This window comes from Leishmania infantum, chromosome 17 (genome assembly GCF_000002875.2).
Source record: "Leishmania infantum JPCM5 genome chromosome 17".
In the NCBI taxonomy this organism is placed as follows: Eukaryota; Euglenozoa; class Kinetoplastea; order Trypanosomatida; family Trypanosomatidae; genus Leishmania; species Leishmania infantum.
In genome coordinates, this window is record NC_009401.2 from 513,094 (window position 1) to 529,314 (window position 16,221).

Here is a 16,221-nt window from a genome sequence, read left to right on the forward strand (position 1 = left end):
TCTCTCTCTTTCTGCCCCCCCCCCCCCCCCACGCACCCACTCGCTTCCAACTCCCGCGAACGTCGGCCATTCTGCGCTCATCGCCGTTCAGAGGAGAGAACCGGGGCTGCGGGGCTGCGGCAGTGCGAACGAGAAGAAGCCTCACATGCTCTTGAGCGACACGATCATAGACCAAAGAGAATACGCGACGCGCAGTCCGCAGTGGCGGCTGGTCTCCCTCTTTACCTAAGTGTCTTCCGTCCATTTCTGCCGGCCCTCCCCTCTTATAGTGCTGTTTGGTTTTCCTGCTCCGTCTCTCCTCCCTCCCTCCTCCCTTCATCGGGCCTTTGTACATGCCCACGCTCGTCCCCTTTCGCACCCTTGATATCATAGACATCGAGTAGTCGTTTCTCTCACTGCCCACTTCCTCCCTGCCCAACATTGCGTGTGTGTGTGTGGCTCCTATCGTATGTTGCTTGCTCTTTCCTCGTCGGTCGTGCGGCTCTTCTCTGTTATCACTGGAGCTGCGCGTCAGAGTCTTGTTGGCGCTTTCTCTGACCGTCTCTCCCACGCCAACGCACAAACACACGCGCGTAGGGGCGTGCGCTTCGTCGCGCAGCTGCAGGCCACTTCCTCCGACCTACACACCATTGCTTCGTAGTGCAGGTGGCGGGTGCGTGTTGCCGTCTCTGCCGGTCTGCTACGCGTGGTGAACGCCGTACTTCCCACCTGGGAGCGCCCCTCCCCTCCTCCACTCCGCCCCGCTGAGTCTTATGAGTCATGGTCGGCGTATGCTTGAGGCGCAGGCGCAGAAGGAGCGCACGTCCGGCACCTGCGAAGACGGCCGGCTGGACGACGGGCACCTGCGCAACGGCAGCCGCGCTTTGAACGACGACGGAACGCCGGTGCGACTTTCCCGCGGCGGTGCGCGCACAAGCGGTGACGACCGCGGCAGGGATGACGGACACGACGACGTCGCCCTCGTCTCCCCACCCCCTCGCCCAAGCGTGCGACTTGGATTCAACCGCGCTGGTGACGGTAGCAGGAGTGCCAGTAGCGTTGCTACCGCAGCAGGCAGTGCGCTCGGGGCTACTGTAGCCGAAACTGCCAACCGCCAACAGCGAATCAGCGGCATCGGACCTTCTCCCGCTGCACCATTCTCCTGCGCTCGTCTGGCCGTGCCACGTCGATTACAGTCGTCGGACGTGGCAGAAGGCGTGCGCGTCAGCGCTGCTCGGCACATCGACGTGGACGCGGAGGAAGGGGAGAATGACGACAATGCCAGGAAGACGCGCGGCACTCTCGCGGAGGCTGCGGCAAGAGGCTCGCCGAGGCGGAAAGGAGGAGGCGGCCGAGACGATTTGCTTGCCGGTGGCGACTCTGCACAACGCCGCATATCTTCTGAGGCCCGCAGCCGCAGCCGCAGCCGCACGGGTGGCAGCGGCTACTCGTCTGCGAGCGGCTTGCGCTATCCTGTGTCTCGAGTGAACGCCTTGGCCGCGACTGCGACACTCTCAGCGGCTCCGCATGATCTACCAAGCCCTCTCAACCAAGGCCGTACCGGAAGCCGCTCACCGCCGCCGATGACGGCAGTGCAGAAGACATCGGCTTCTACTTCTTTATTTCGTCAGCCTCGCGCGACCCCTCTACCGGCGCCAATAACTGCCGCCGTTCTTCGCCCGAGCAACACGGAGTCTCGTGCAAGCCCAACGCTCGACACCGGCACGGCAACCGCGGTAACCCATGCTGCTCGTCAGCCACCGTCACTACGACAGGAGTCATCGTCGCGGAGCGCTGGCGGCCCAGGCTTCACGACGGCGATGGCATCATCAGCGAAGACTCCTCCGTTGCAGATGCTCATATCACCGGCGTCTCCTCCGTTACGGGCTGGGGTGTCGCCCCGCATGCTTCCGCTGCACCCTACCAGGGCGGATGCCAGCAGCGCGTCCATGTTCCTCTCCCGTGCGGCCAGCGCAAGCACCGTCACCACTACGGTGGCCACGACTCCTTCCTCCTCGCAGGCGCAGCTTCCGCCGCCGGTCGGCTCGCAAGTGTCGCCCTATGAGTTGCAACAGCATCAGCCGTATCCGATGCCGCCCACGCCGTCGTCCACGGCTGCTGCAGTCATGCCATCCCGTTCCGTTGTGCATCACGATTTTGGCGATCTCGCTGGGGACGCCGTCGGGGAAGACCGCGCCGCAACAGAGGCGGAGCCGCACACTCTTCTTCGCTCTACCAAACCACGTTCTCAGAAAAGTGAGCCTACAGTGGCGACGGCTGGGTCTGAGTGGCAGTCAGCGCCACCGTCGCCTCTGCCGACAAGCGCTGAGCTGCTAGCCCGTCCCCGACTGCCGCTGCTTCCGGAGGCGACGTTGCCGTATGACGAAGTGGGTATCACCCCGTTGACGAACAGCGCGGACCGCCGCATCTATCCCTTCATGCGTGACTTCAGTGGCTTCCACAACACTGGCAACGATTGCTACGGCTGCAGCCTGCTGACGATGCTGCTGCGCAGTGAAGTGTTTCGTCGTGCGTTGCTCGGCTCGCCGCTCGTGTGCGCGATGCGGCGCTACGAGGCTCTCCTGACGGGTAAGGCGGAGCGGCGTGTGCTGTGGACGAGCGGGTACGTCAACACTGCAGCGGAGACGAAGGCGAAGAAGACGGCGGCGCGGAAGCGCACCCGGCCTGCTGGCTGGCCTGCCGATGACGGTGACGACGGTGGACAGACGGAGGAAGCGTCAGTTACGGGCGCCTGCGGCTTGCCTGACACCACGCCAAGAGTTCCGGCGGAAACGCTGGCGCATTCGCAGTACGTGTGGCGCCCCACTGCAGATGTCCAGCACACACTCGACGTTCTCGACACCTTCTCCCTGAGCGAGCTAGAGGATGCGCTAGAGGTGGATCTGGAGACTCAGCGCGTCCCCGCTACGCTGCATGGCGCGCTCGCCGCACTTGCACGAGCGCAGCGCTGGCGTGAACACATGACGACGCTCGTGAACATGCCGCGGATGCAGGCGGCGGAGCGGCAGCGCCTTCTGGAGACGAAGATCTACCACGATAACGATCGAGACTTTGACGGGCAGGTTTACACGCACGGTATTCGACTCAACGCCGTGGCCAACTTGTTTGATGGTGAGTTCTTTCTCGGTGATCAGGAGGATGCGCACGAGCTGTTCGTGTCGGTCATGGCGAAGCTGGAGACCGAGGCGGTGAAGTTTCAGCATCACTGCGATGAAGTACTCGAGCGCCGCTCCTCTGTCACCCCAACGGAGAGAAGCAGCGCGGAGGACGAAGTGGACGAGGAAGCGGAGCCGGAGGAGGGGAGGCCCAACAACGAAGGGGGGGCGAGCTTCGCGGAGAAGCGTCTGCTGCGCGGGGCTCACGCACCCTCCGCCTTCTCCATGAGGCCATCGGACGTTCCGGCTGCTGCCAGCCCCAGTAAACCACACCGCCTGTCTGTCTCCACAACCGCGGGGGAGGTGTGGATCAACACGCTTGTGCAGACGCGACTCCTCAACATCATTCGATGCCGCACCGCCGAGTGCCACCACGAGATCGTCACAGACGAGGTCTGCGTGAACCTCTCCGTGCACATTCCAGAGGAGCCCCTGACATCTCCGCCACCAGCGCTGCCTCTGCCGCCACAGTCGTGCTTCCCCGCGCAGCCGCCTCCGCTTTCGCCCACGCCCATCTTTCCCTCATCTTCGATTGCGGCGGCTGTGGCAGCCCCGCTGCCAGCTATGGATGGAGGAGGTGGCCGGTGCCGCTCCCTCGCGAACCTCTTGCACGAGTCCATGGCTTACGAAGCGCTGAACGAGTACCGGTGCGACTGTTGCGGCTCACGGACCTCTCAGTTTCAAGGCGGGTGCTTCTACACACGTCCGCCGCCGCTGCTGGTGCTACAGCTGAAGCGGTTCGCGACCCAGTTTGTGAACGGCACCATCATCATCCAGAAGAATGGCCGCCGTGTCGCGGTGGAGGACAAGCTGGTAATTCACGCGCTGCCCAGTGCAGGGGAGTGGCATGCGGGGCAGCGGCGACGGGGGCGGCAACACCGGCGCAGTCCGGACCCCGTGGAGCCCGTAGAGGTGACCGAGGCAGTGGAGGACGCGCGTGAGGGTGCGGAGTGCTGCCCCTACTACGACCCCGACAAGAAATGCTTCTCTGCCGCTCTGCAGGAGATCTGCGACGTGAGCGGGGGCGGTGGACTGGCAGGGCGGGATGGTTTGAAGGATGAGAAGCACGATAGCACGGGCGACGGCCTCCTCACGACCCTCGCTGCTGCAGCTCCTCCCTCTTCTCTTGTGCGGGCCATTCGGTGCCTTTACCGTCTGCGGAGCTGCGTCCTGCACCTCGGCCAAAGCCTCCACTACGGCCATTACGTGTCGGACTTTGCCGTCGACGGCGAGGAGGATGACGAGGAGGATGGCGAGGACGGGGAGACTGCCAGAGCGCGCCGCACGGCAGAGCAAGAGGCAGGTGTAGGGTCCACCTCTCAGGCGACACTGAATTCGTGCAGTGCTGTACGACGGCGCTGGCGCCGCGCGAACGACGAGCGGGTCGAGGTGCTCAGCGACGAAGTGGTGCAGGCCCGCCGTGCCGGCTGCTCCGACACGTACCTTCTTCTGTACGAAAAGGTCGCGGAGGAACGGGTGTGGTGCCCTGCCGAGGCAGTGCTGCCGACGCCTGTCTACCGCAGCTCCGAAGGGGGCAAGACGTGAGGCGAAGCGGGCGGGTGGTCGCATCCGCAAGAGGCGCAGCGGTAGGAGTAGGCTGCGTGTGCGGGCCGAGACACGGCAAGCATCTCCTCTTCCTGTGGTGGCGGTGGTGGTGGGGTACTGTGTGGAGGCGCCGACTTCGTATATCCCGCGCTCTACCCCATCACCCTCCTTCTGCTCATGCATGAGGTCGCCTTTTTGCAGTCGAGCACCGTCAGGCACCACTGATGCAGCCCCCTCCCCTGCCGTTCACTTGACCCCCTTCCTCAATGCAACGTTGTGTGCATGTGCACGTATGTGGTATCAAGCAGTGCCGAATGGGCTCGAGGGGGAAAGGCAAACAGCGCGGCGATTGACGCGGCAGCTCTCGTGTTCCGTGTGCCCGGTGGTGTTGTTGGTGGTGGTGTTCTCGATTAGCGCTGCGGCTCAGCGTTGTCGCAGCTGCGAGGCTGCGCCCCAGAGACGTCTTGCTCGCTCTCTCACCCTCCCTCCTTTGCTCAGTTCTGTACGTGCATCCTTCCCATGCCCTCGCGTGATGCACTTGGACGGCCCCCCTCCTGCCCCACCCTCATCCTCTCTCTCCGCCATCCGTATCCTCTCTCACGACTTGCTCGTCATGGCGGTGTTCAGCCGACCTCCCTGCCTCCTCCTTTCCCGTTCCCCGTGGCAGACGCGTACGCGGAGAAACATCGAAAGGCTCGACCTTTCTTGCACACGCCTTTACCAAAGCACAGACGTAGACGTGCTGGCATCGCCGCACCTTTCTCCGTCCCCGTGCCCGTTTCGTCCCCTTCGTTGCGGCTTGCAAGCCACCCAGGTGAACACCTCCATGCATGTCTGTGGATCTCTGTGCTTGGGCGGCCTTTGATCGTTCCATCGCTCTATACAGCCAATGGAGATTTGCTTCGTGGAGCCATGTCCGCTGATGCGCGTATTGCTATCATCGCCGTCGTGCACCTTGCGCTGACGTGGGTACTGCTGCGCTACATCGCCGATTCGGCCATGCCCTTCTACGTGCACCGCGAAGGCAGCAGCCCTGCCGGTGCCGCCAACGGTGCCTCTGTTCGCAGGGCGGTAGCGCACGAATGGGACCAGTGGTCGCCCTTCCTCGTGCCGAGCCAGGAGGCGTACGCTGCACAGCTCGGCCGACAGCAGCGCGCGACATCGGCTGCCGATGCTGTCGCCCTCAACAGTCGTGTGGTGTGGCGCAGCAGCGCGTTCCACCTCACGCTCGCCATCTTCACATACGCGTTGCTGAGGTTTGGCGTTACGGCCCCTTACGGCCGTCACTCCTGGTCCCTCGGCTTCCAGCTTACCCTCCCCTCGCGCGTCAGCTGGATGTTGCAGGAGAGTCCGACCATCTTCCAGGTGATCTACCACGTTTTTCTGGAGTACCCGCGCCTCATGGGGCACAGCCCTTCATGGCCATCGCTGTGGCCATCGTCCTCCTCTGCCTCCGGCCCGACTGCTGCTGGGATGCCCAGCAGCCATTCTTCGGCGGACACATGCCATTCCTACTGGGGCTGTGTGCGGGCCGCCTGCACGCAGCAGCACCTTGGACTCCTGCTCTTTGTTATCCACTACGTCCACCGCAGCTGGCTCTATCCGCTGTCGATCCCCGCCACCGCACATGATGTGCCGCTCGTCGTTACGTGGATGGCGACCATGTACTGTCTCTTCAATGGCCGCCTACAGGTGCTGGCGAGCGCAGGTGCGGCTGCCACGGCCTGTGCAACCGACACAGCAGCGCCGTCGTTGGCATGCACTCCCGCGTACACGGCGTCGATGGGCTTTGTGCGGTGTTGGCGCGAGCGCCACGAGCTGCAGTCCCTCCCCTCCTCCTCCGCCTCCGTCGGAGCTGTCGCGGTTCGCGTTGGCTGGCGGCTTCTTTTGGGCCTCTACGCTGTTGGCGTCTTGGGCGGCTCAGCGCTGTTCTTCCTCGGACAAAGGATTAACATGCAGGCGGACTACTACCTGGTGCGTCTGCGCCGCGGTGACAAGGGCAGCATCAGCCACGGTGGCAGCAAGCCGGTCGGACGGAGGGCGGCGAATCTGCACGGGGATGCGCTGGCGACGTCGTCGTCGCTTGAGGCGTCTCGTGATGCTCAGCACCGCAGCAGCATTGACGGCTATCGCATCCCCGTCGGCGGCTGGTTTGACTCCGTCAGCTGCGCGAACTTCTTCGGCGAGCTTGTCGAGTGGACGGGCTACGTCATCGTCGTCGCGGCGACTTCTGCTGCTAGCAACGGCAACTGCCTCTCCGTGACGACTGCCCTCGAGGAGGAACTACTTCAACCGCTCTCGTCGTCGTCTTGGTGGTCACTGATGAACCCGATCATGTGGCTGCGCCTCGTTGCGCGCGTGTTCTTCGGCGGGTCGGAGTCACGCCCGGCAGCGCTGGCGGCGTTTAGCTTCCTGGTGTACGTCTTCAGCAACTTGGCCCCGCGTGCGGTGGCGCATCATGCGTGGTACGCCAAGACGTTCGGTGATCCCTACACGAGGCTCGGCCGCCAGGCGCTCATACCCGGTGTGTACTAGGCGGGCGAGGCCGACGTGCTGCTCCTCCTCTTCGTCGATCAGTCCTCATCTCTTAGGCAAACGCTCGGGCGTGAGAACGGCAGACACGGATGAAGCCCCTCCACGCACGCACACGCAGCCAGAGCGTGCTGCCCCCCTTTCCCTTGCTCTATGTATATCTAACGCTGCCAACGGCGCCCATTCGCTTCTACTATACGGGAGTGGTGGAGCGGTGTGCACAGATCTGTGAAGTTTGGAGATCACAGCTTCGCCTTCTCCTCCTGGTCCTCCGCCGTGCTTGTCTCCTTCATGTTCCTGATTCAAGCCCTTCATAGAGTCGGTGCTGCGGCATTTGGTCTCAATCGCAGCGATGGAGGGGTGCGCGTTGTGCATCTCTCTGTACAGTCGTTGCGATGACGTCCACGACGCTTCCCGTTCAATCTCTCAGCGGCCGCCGTAGTCTCCTGACCCCAAGCGCCACCATTCTTGTCTCTCCTAACGCCTGCTGTCTCTCTTTCTCTCTCACTGTTTTTTTTTTTGTTCCGCCTCAGTGGTGTTGTCGTAAGGGGAGTGTGCAGCGCTCACGCCGCCAGACAGATACACAGCGGCACGAGAGGCCCGCCTTTGTTCGTGCCGGTGCATTCGCTGCCCTCTCTACACGCACATTTATTCCCCGCCTCCCCCCCTTCTCACCACCCCCACCCCCCACCCCATCGCCCTCTGCGGTATATAAAGGGTGGGCGGCTCCGCACGGGAGGCATACACTTACGCGTACTTTGCACGACTGAGAAGCAGCGACGTAACACAGCGGCAAGGAGCACGATGAGTACGGCGGCGGTATCGAGGCCACGCGTGTACGTGCGCATTCGCCCGCTCAACGACCGCGAGGTGCGTGATGGAAAGGGCGAGCTCGCCTGCCGCGGTGACACTCGCCAGCAGGACGTCTTGTTCCTGAAGAAGGATGAGACCCTGGAGCAGCAGGTGCGCTTCGATCAGGTATTTGACCAGTGCTCGAACCAGCAGCTCGTCTTCGACCACATCGGTCCCGAGATTCTGCGCACGCTGTTCAGCGGCTACAATGCCTCCGTCTTCGCCTACGGGCAGACCGGTAGCGGTAAGACATACACGATGGAGGGCGACAGGGGCGGCGGCGTAAGCGGCGGGGCCTCCTCGGAGGAGCAGGAGGGTCTCATACCTCGCATCATCCGCGGCATCTTCTCCTCTTTCAAGTCCAACGCCAACATAACCGACGCGCTTGTTGAGGTGAGCCTCGTGCAGATCTACCAGGAGCGCATCCAGGATCTGCTGAACCACCGCAAGCAGGTGGAGATTCACATGGACCGCACTAGCCAGTACGTTGCCCGTGACGCGACCTGGCGGACCGTGCGCAGCCTCGAGGAATGCATGAAACTGTACGGAGAGGCCTGTAAGATGCGCGCGACTTCGGCGACGGAGATGAACCTGGTGTCCTCGCGTAGCCACATGATTCTCATGCTTCGCATGCAGTGGGACGAGCCGGCGCTGCCGGGGTCGCACGCGCAGCTGAACATGATCGACTTGGCAGGCTCTGAGCGGCTGAACGAGTCCGGTGCCACCGGTGAAACGATGAAGGAGACGATCACCATCAACAAGTCCCTCAGCGCACTGGGCAATGTCGTGGTGAAGTTGGTGGAGCAGGCGAAGAAGCCGAACAAGCGCATACACATTCCGTACAAGGATAGCAAGCTTACCTACCTCTTGCAGTCCAGCTTGGGTGGGGCAAACCTGGTCCACTTCATGCTCTCAGTGTCGGGCAGCGCCATGTGGCGCAGCGAGACAACGTCGACCATCGAATTTGGTAAACGCGCCCTGCAGCTCGTCTTGCGGCCGGTGCGCAACGCCATCGACTACACGCGCCTCGCCGAAATGGAGGCGATGATCGAGCGCATGCGGTCCCACATAGAGTCGCTCGAAGAGGAGCTGCAGCTCAAGCGCAACTTTGAGGCCGCCGGATTTCTGCAGCTGCGACAGATTGCGCAGAGCGACGACGACCCCGCGCAGCGGCGGCGGCGGCAAGAAACAAGCGCGAATCATAAACACCTCAAGCGGCAGACGGAGCTCACCCGCATCATGGCGAACCTGCCGGAGACGTTCGACGACTTGACATCGCACTGCGTACTCTTCCCCGAGTCGAAGGTGACGTTCCGCGAGCTGGGTGGGCTAGAGAAACTCATCCACTTCGTGGGGAAGTCTGCCTCGAACTACTACCGTGCCAGCGCCGCGCAGACCATCGCCAGCGTGATCGACGAACCCGGGAGGGAGGTCTTCGCCAGCCTTGGCGGCCTCAATGCTTTGGCGATGCTTCTGCGGGTTCAGGAGGAACGGTGTAAGGAGGCGGCATGCGTCGCCCTCGAGGCTGTGTGCCGCGGCTGCGTGACGAACAAGAGGAGCCTATCCGCCGACGTCTACGCGGAGCTCGTAGACCTTGTCTACGGGTACTCGAATCAGCAGGTGCAGGAGGCGGCGTGTGCGGCCGTTGCCTCCATCGTCGACGGCTACGCCGAGGCGACACGGCGTTTTGAAAGGCTTGACGTGGTGCCGAAGCTGCTGGAGACGATCCGCACCTGCCCGGCCGAAGTGGTCAACCTCACGAAGGCGGCGACGAATTGCGTTGGCCGCCTGGCGCATGGCGATAAAGAGATGCAGCAAACTATCGCCTCCCTTGGCGGCGTCGACTTGCTCATCGATGTCCTCTTCAGCTCCTCCGGCGACCGCGACCATCAGGTGCCGATTTTAGCTTCGTACGCGCTCGTCAACCTATGCTGCAGCAGTCACGAGAACCTCAAGATGGCGATGGAGCACAGCCGCTATGGCGAGGTAAAGTTCCGGCTGCTTGAGGGCCTTGCGCGCGCCTTCGGCACGAACACGTCTCGCGAGGGCTTCGGCCGCGCTACGGCGCAGGAGACGGCGGGGCCGTTTCCGTACTATGGCGTCACCATTCAGGACGAGTGGACGTACGCCTCGTCCGGCGGCCGACCCATCTTCTCAACCTTCATGGACAACCCACAGTTTCACCTCTACGTGCGTGAGGAGACGGACATCGCCTTCATCATTCAAGACACGCTCTACGAGGCCCGCATGCGCAAGAAGCGGCGCAACAACTCCGTCTACATGGGCATCGCTATTTTCGAGGGCGATCCGACGCTGGCAAAGTTGGGGCTGAAGCAGCTCGACTTCCACGGCAAGATGATCGAGATTGGCCGCTACACTTCCAACTGCGAGAACGTGCTTCATTGCACGCTACCGGCCTCCGACACACCGTATATGGTCGTCCCCTTCACGAGTCAGAAGGGCCGGCACACCCACTTCGCCCTCTCCGCCTTTGGCAACCACCCGATCGAGTTGACGTCGGTGCCGGATCAGGTGGGATGGGTGCACACGGTGCTGCAGGGCAAGTGGACGGAGTTCACGGGCCGCGGAGGCGAGACCTTCGACTGGCGCTGCAACCCGCAGATTAGGCTGAAAACGAAGGAGGCTTGCCGCGTCGTCTTTGTCCTCTCGTACCTCTCGCTGGATGAGCAGCGGGCGCAGCTGCTACAGGAAGAGGAAGAGGGGGAGGGGCAGAATACCCGTCCGCGCCTGCACGGCCGCCTCTTCTCCAACGCCTTCGCGGTCCACAAGCGCTACCTCAAGGCGATCGTACCGCTCCCCCAAGGCTCGACCTTCGTGGCCAGCAACACGTTCGCTAGCAACAGCTACATCACCACCTCAGCGAACCTCGACAGGAGCGGGGACTACGTCTACATCCCCTTCACCGAAACTCCCTTCCAGGACACCTACCGCGTCTCCGTCTACTGTGACTCGGACGAGGTGGAGATAAAACCCATGCAGGGGCAGTCCAGCGAGTGGATGTGCGCAAGCCTTTCCGGTGTGTGGCAGGGCAAGCCCGTCTCCGTCGACCTCGATACGACAGGCAAGCTGGTGGCGGTCATGTACAGTCCCGGCGCCTTCGTGCGACCGCGTTTGCTGAGCGGTTTCAATCAGAAACGCATCGCCGGCATCGACTCCTACTGGAACACCGAGGCAACAGTGGAGTACGACAGCAATGGGCAGCTCACACTGCAGGTGGAGGCGATGATGCGTAGCGGGACCCCGAGCGCCGCCGCAGCGCGTGGGACCACCCAGTCGGCCACGAACCAGGTGACGCAAGTGCCGGCGACGGATATCAAGTTCGACCTTTTTATCTTCACCGATAGAAAGTGCACCCTCACGCGGGTCGGCTTCGACGCCTCACCCAGCTCATGGCCGTGCCCGACGCAATCCACCTCTCAGACCTTGCTAGCCTACCCGCAGCTTGTCGAAGACGTCGACGCCGTCGGCGGCGATGACGACGACAACAGCGACAGCCTTGCCAGCGAACTGTGGCGCGATGATCCAGGCAACATCTCGGCAGCCGAGCAAGAGGCGCGTGAGACGGAGTTGCTGAGATTATTGGAGAAGCAAGAGGCCGCGAACCACATCCTCAAGTTGCAGCTGGCGCAGCAGGCACGTGAGCTGGAGGAGCTGCGGAACGGCGGTGTCAGTGCGACCACCTCGTCAAACAGCGACGGGAAGCGTGGGGGCAGCGCGAAGCCGTCGGGGACCAAAACACCGAAAAGGACCCCGTCAGCCACGATGGACGGCTACGCAGGCTTGTCGGAGGGGAGACACCGGTCCAGGAAGGAGTTCGGCGGCGGCGGCAGCGCGCAGGCCCCGCTTCACAACCCCAGTCGCGTTAATACTTCAGGCTCGGCCGAAGCCAAGGGAGCAGCGGCCAAGCCGCCTTCTACCGGGCCGGCGCAGCGAGGCACCAACACGAACAGCGCTGAAGCGTGGCGCCAGAAGCCGTTGGCCCTCGCCGGGACGACGTTGCCGACGAACAGGCCGGGCATGGCCGACAACACCGCCTCGGCTGCACCGTCCCCGCAGGTGAAGGAGTTAGTGAACTACACGCTCGTGAAGCTGATCGAAATGAGCAAGCGTGCCGCTACCAGTGCTCGCTTGGGCGACAAGAAGGAGGACAGGGAGTGGAGGGCGATGCTGAAGGACATTGAGGAGGTGCATCAGCGACTGCACGATGCCTTCAGTATACTTTGACCTCTATAACAGGTGAGCGGGGATGGGGGCGTTGCGGACGCCGAAGTGGCTGTGTGTGCGCGCGCGTGTGTGTGTGGAGGGAAGAGGGAAACGAAACAGAAAGCGACAACAACACAAAGTCGAGGCGCGGGCCGGGATGCGAGACGCAGGGGGGTGTTGCTGCGCGGGCCCATATGGCAGCCCCTCGCTCCCTCAGCTCTGTCCCCCTTTGATTTGGCTGTGTGAGCATCGTGTTGCCTTTTCGCTTGTTTGCTGGTGTTTTCTGCTTCCTTATTGTGTGGCTGCGGTCGTCCGCCGGCGTGGCTGAGTCTGGCTGCTTGTCCTTGGTTGCCCTTCTGGGGATGGGGCTTGTGCCGCACGCACGGCACCGCCAATACTTTTATACCCATGGGCGCACGCAGGCTAGGCAGCCAATGGACAACCCCCTCTCCTTTGGTGTGTCGATTCCTTTATCTCTAGTTTACGGGCCCTCGTGTGTTCCTTTTCCGTTTTTTTTTTCGCCTTTTCGTTCATGTTCTTACGATGTGCGTGTGCTTATCCACCCATCTATGCCCCCCCCCCCCCCCGCCCCGCCCCGCCCTCGGTGTCTTTGTGCCTTGTCTGGTCCCTCAGCGCCACCCTCCTTCTTCCTCTGGACGCTCCGTTCATGTGACTCTCCACTCGTATATACGTGTCTGTGGTGCCGCCTGCCCCCATCAGAGGGAGAATGGGAGAGAGACAGATGCACCTCTTCTTCGGCGTTACATTCATCTATGTCTATATCTAAACCTCGCTGCTCGTCTAGACCTGGATTCGTCCGTGCGCACGGAATGCCTCCGCCTCCGCTTCCCTTTCAATCTTTTCCGCATCTCCCTCGTCTCCTCGAGTCTATGACTGTTTCTCTTGTTCGTTCCTGTTGCCACTGTGTTCTCTCGCTGTGCGTGTGTGTGTGTGTGCGTGTCTTCGTCCCTTCACCCTTATTTCTCTCTGTGTTTGGTGTGTTATTGGTGTTCTCGCTACGTCTCTTCCCTTCTAGCTCGCACCCGCTCCCCTCTCCTTTCCCCTTCCGCTCCGCTCCCCTCCCATCACAGAGAGGGGTTCGGGCGTGTGTCGCTCGGTGTTTCCGTGTGCAGTTTTACTTTGGATGCTCTATTCCGTTTTCGTGTGTTTCCGCTTGTAAGCTGCGCACGTGCATGTGTGCTCGTGTGGCGAGCGAGCGACGGCGTGAGAGGGAGAGGCAGGAGGAGGAGGCGGAGAGAGAAACCTATAGAAACGTGACAGAAGAAAGAAATGAAGGGAGACATACAGAGGGTCACAGCCAGGGGGGGGGAATGTAGGGTTGAGAGAGAGCATGAGAACAGACCGCCGCTACTGCACAGCCGGATCTGCTCGCGCATCTCCTCCCCCCTCTCGCCCTTTCCACAGTGCCGTCCTTCATCCTTTGAATGGAGGCGCACCCCCTTCTTCCTCCTCCTTCTCCTCGGCGCGCGCTCTCTGTATTCGGCGGATTCTCCCACCACCTCCTCGCCCCAGCCCTTTCCTTTGTCTCTTGCGATGTACTGCAGCCCAGGTTTTAACTAGAGTCAGGCAAGCTATACATCCGCACACCCACGAGCGCCTTCGTAGAGAGAGAGAAGCCGCGCAGATGCACCTGAAGGCGAGGTTGCAGGGGTGATGCGGAGACTTGAGGCCTGCCTGCTGCAGCCTTTCATCCCTGCGAGCCACTGCCGAACACACGCTTTGGTATCCCTTTCGCTCTTTCCCTGCCCGCGCCATCACGGTGTGTTCCTTCATGTCGCTGCATGGCCTCCCCCTGCATGAGCGCTTCGAACACTACATGTCCCCACGCCCTCCTTCTCTCCCCCGTTTTGTGCGCTCTCGTTCTCCATACACCCCCTCCGGTGACCTGCTGCTGCTGCACGCGTCCCTCGCACCCAACTCACGCCAACGTCACGCACACACGCAAACGCCTGGTGCCATTCTATGCAGCAGCTTTGCCGCTCGCGTAGTATTCCTAGTAGGCCTTCTCCCCCCGCTGTTTCGTCTTGTATATAGGCCCCCTCCCCCCCTCCCCACGCTCAGTTCCTCTTGCGCCGACCAGGCACTCACGCGCACGGTCGATCACCCCCTCCCCCCCCCCCCGTGTGCGTGTGTGCTTTTTGGGTTTGTATTCTTCGTAGTGAGATCTCTAGTCCTTCGTCGTTGCGGTTCGGCGGCTCCCCTCCTCACCCCAGACACGAACCTTTACATCAAAGACGAGCCCCCCTTCTCCCCCTTCCCCCTTCCCTCGAAATAGTTTCATAGGACTGCCACGCCCCGATAGCTAGACACACGCGTTGCTGCTTCTGCTGCTGCTGCTGCTGCTGCGTTCTCCCTCTACACGCTCCTCTCCTGACCCATTGCCGCACCCCCACACCGCTTTACGTAGTGGATGCGGTCGGAGAATGCTCCGCTCACTGCACCGCGCCGCGCCGTTGGCCGTGACGGCGACGACGACCACGTTATCCGCGCCCGCCGTGCCCTTTGCCTTGCAGACGGCGGCTCGGACCAAGTACGTGCGGCAGCCCAGTGCTCAGTGGGACCCTGTTCACGAGGATATCAACGCCCACGTGAAGCGCCGCATCCCGGGCGAGACGCGCGTCGATCGCGTGAGGCGCTTTGCGCGCGAGTGGCGTAACGTGGAGCTGGAGCTGGGCGTGTACAAGGACTCCCGCGGCCGCGAGATCAAGTACCGCAAAACGTTCGTGTACCGCTACACCTACCCGAACGCCTTTGACGAGTTCTGGTGGCCGTGCAAGTAGGGAAGGAGAAAGCGAGAAAGCGGGCCGCGGTGCGTGCGGGCGAAGAGCGGTAATGATGATGATGACGATTGGAGGGGCGCAACGGACTTGTGGGACGCTTGGACATCGTGAGAGGGTTGGTCGGTGAGTGAATGAGAATACGTACTACGATCGTGGGTCAGTGCGTCCCCGTTGCTTGTGTGGAGGGTGGTGGAAGGGGGGGGCGTGCGGTATCTCTGCAGCCCGGCGCGCTCTCGCCTTCGCTTTCCTGCTCCCATCTCCTCCGTTTCGCTATCTACGCCATGGGTCTGTGCGCGCTGATGTGTGGATGTTGTGCGCTGCCGTTGCTGGAGGGCGGCGGTTTCGTGGTCGTTCTTGACTCCTTTATCTCTGCTCGCTTTCGCATCCTCGTCGGCGTTAGGCTTCTGCGCTCTTCTTTGCCGTTTCTTCGTCGCCTTACCCGTCCTGCGGCCCACCCCGCCCCATCGCACCCCTCTCTGTCGATGTGTTCGGCTTCTCTCCGTCTTGCTGAGAGAGCTATGCGTACGTGTGTGGCTACTTGCTCGATATGCGTCATCCGACGCTGCGACAGAGGGAAGGAAGGCAACTGCAGCTGCGAAACAACAACGTACATGCGACGGGGATCAGCTTGTACGCCTGCGTGTCCTCGCGTCATCTGCATGCACACGTGTGTGTGTGTGCACCTAGCGACACGCACTAACACACGCATCGTCAGTCTCCCTGCGTGTGTCGCCTTTCCCCTCCCCTCCTCCTCACGCGAAAAGGCATTCGGAAACCAGAGCATCCTGAGTTTTGGTCCGCCCGTGCTTGCCGACCATTTCACTTCTTCATCCCTTCCCCCAACACGAGTTGAAAGCGCAGGCGCGCAGGGGTGGAGGAGGTTCAGGACACCGCGGCACATACCTTTATACGGATGGAGCGGAAGTCCTGCCTCTCTCTCCTCCTTCTCCTCCTCGGTACACCCCTCTATTTCTTCGCACCTGCCTCGCACGGCTTCTACCCCTTCCCCCTTTCCCCTCCCTGGCAAATATGTAATGCCTCACCCTCCGCACCCTTCTGCTCCGCCTCCCTGTGTCCGTCCTGACTTGCACCCGTGCATGCACCTATGGGCA

General features: G+C 62.1%; 4 protein-coding genes across 4 annotated transcripts; all 4 read left to right on the forward strand.

Moving 5' to 3' along the window:
• Window positions 1-2,960: 2,960 nt before the first annotated feature.
• Window positions 2,961-4,700, forward strand: LINJ_17_1190 (putative cysteine peptidase, Clan CA, family C19; the record flags this gene model as incomplete). The annotated part of the gene is made up of 1 exon (XM_001464740.1): window positions 2,961-4,700. One exon carries the CDS (start codon window positions 2,961-2,963, stop codon window positions 4,698-4,700), a length of 1,740 nt encoding a protein of 579 aa, XP_001464777.1.
• A 912-nt stretch (window positions 4,701-5,612) lies between these two features.
• LINJ_17_1200 (3-oxo-5-alpha-steroid 4-dehydrogenase-like protein) lies at window positions 5,613-7,235 on the forward strand (the record flags this gene model as incomplete). The annotated part of the gene is made up of 1 exon (XM_001464741.1): window positions 5,613-7,235. The coding sequence occupies one exon, from the start codon at window positions 5,613-5,615 to the stop codon at window positions 7,233-7,235; it is 1,623 nt and encodes a 540-aa protein (XP_001464778.1).
• An 801-nt stretch (window positions 7,236-8,036) lies between these two features.
• Window positions 8,037-12,329, forward strand: LINJ_17_1210 (putative kinesin; the record flags this gene model as incomplete). Its single annotated transcript, XM_001464742.1, has 1 exon — window positions 8,037-12,329. The coding sequence occupies one exon, from the start codon at window positions 8,037-8,039 to the stop codon at window positions 12,327-12,329; it is 4,293 nt and encodes a 1,430-aa protein (XP_001464779.1).
• A 2,423-nt stretch (window positions 12,330-14,752) lies between these two features.
• Window positions 14,753-15,109, forward strand: LINJ_17_1220 (conserved hypothetical protein; the record flags this gene model as incomplete). The annotated part of the gene is made up of 1 exon (XM_001464743.1): window positions 14,753-15,109. The coding sequence occupies one exon, from the start codon at window positions 14,753-14,755 to the stop codon at window positions 15,107-15,109; it is 357 nt and encodes a 118-aa protein (XP_001464780.1).
• Between the last annotated feature and the right edge of the window lie 1,112 nt (window positions 15,110-16,221).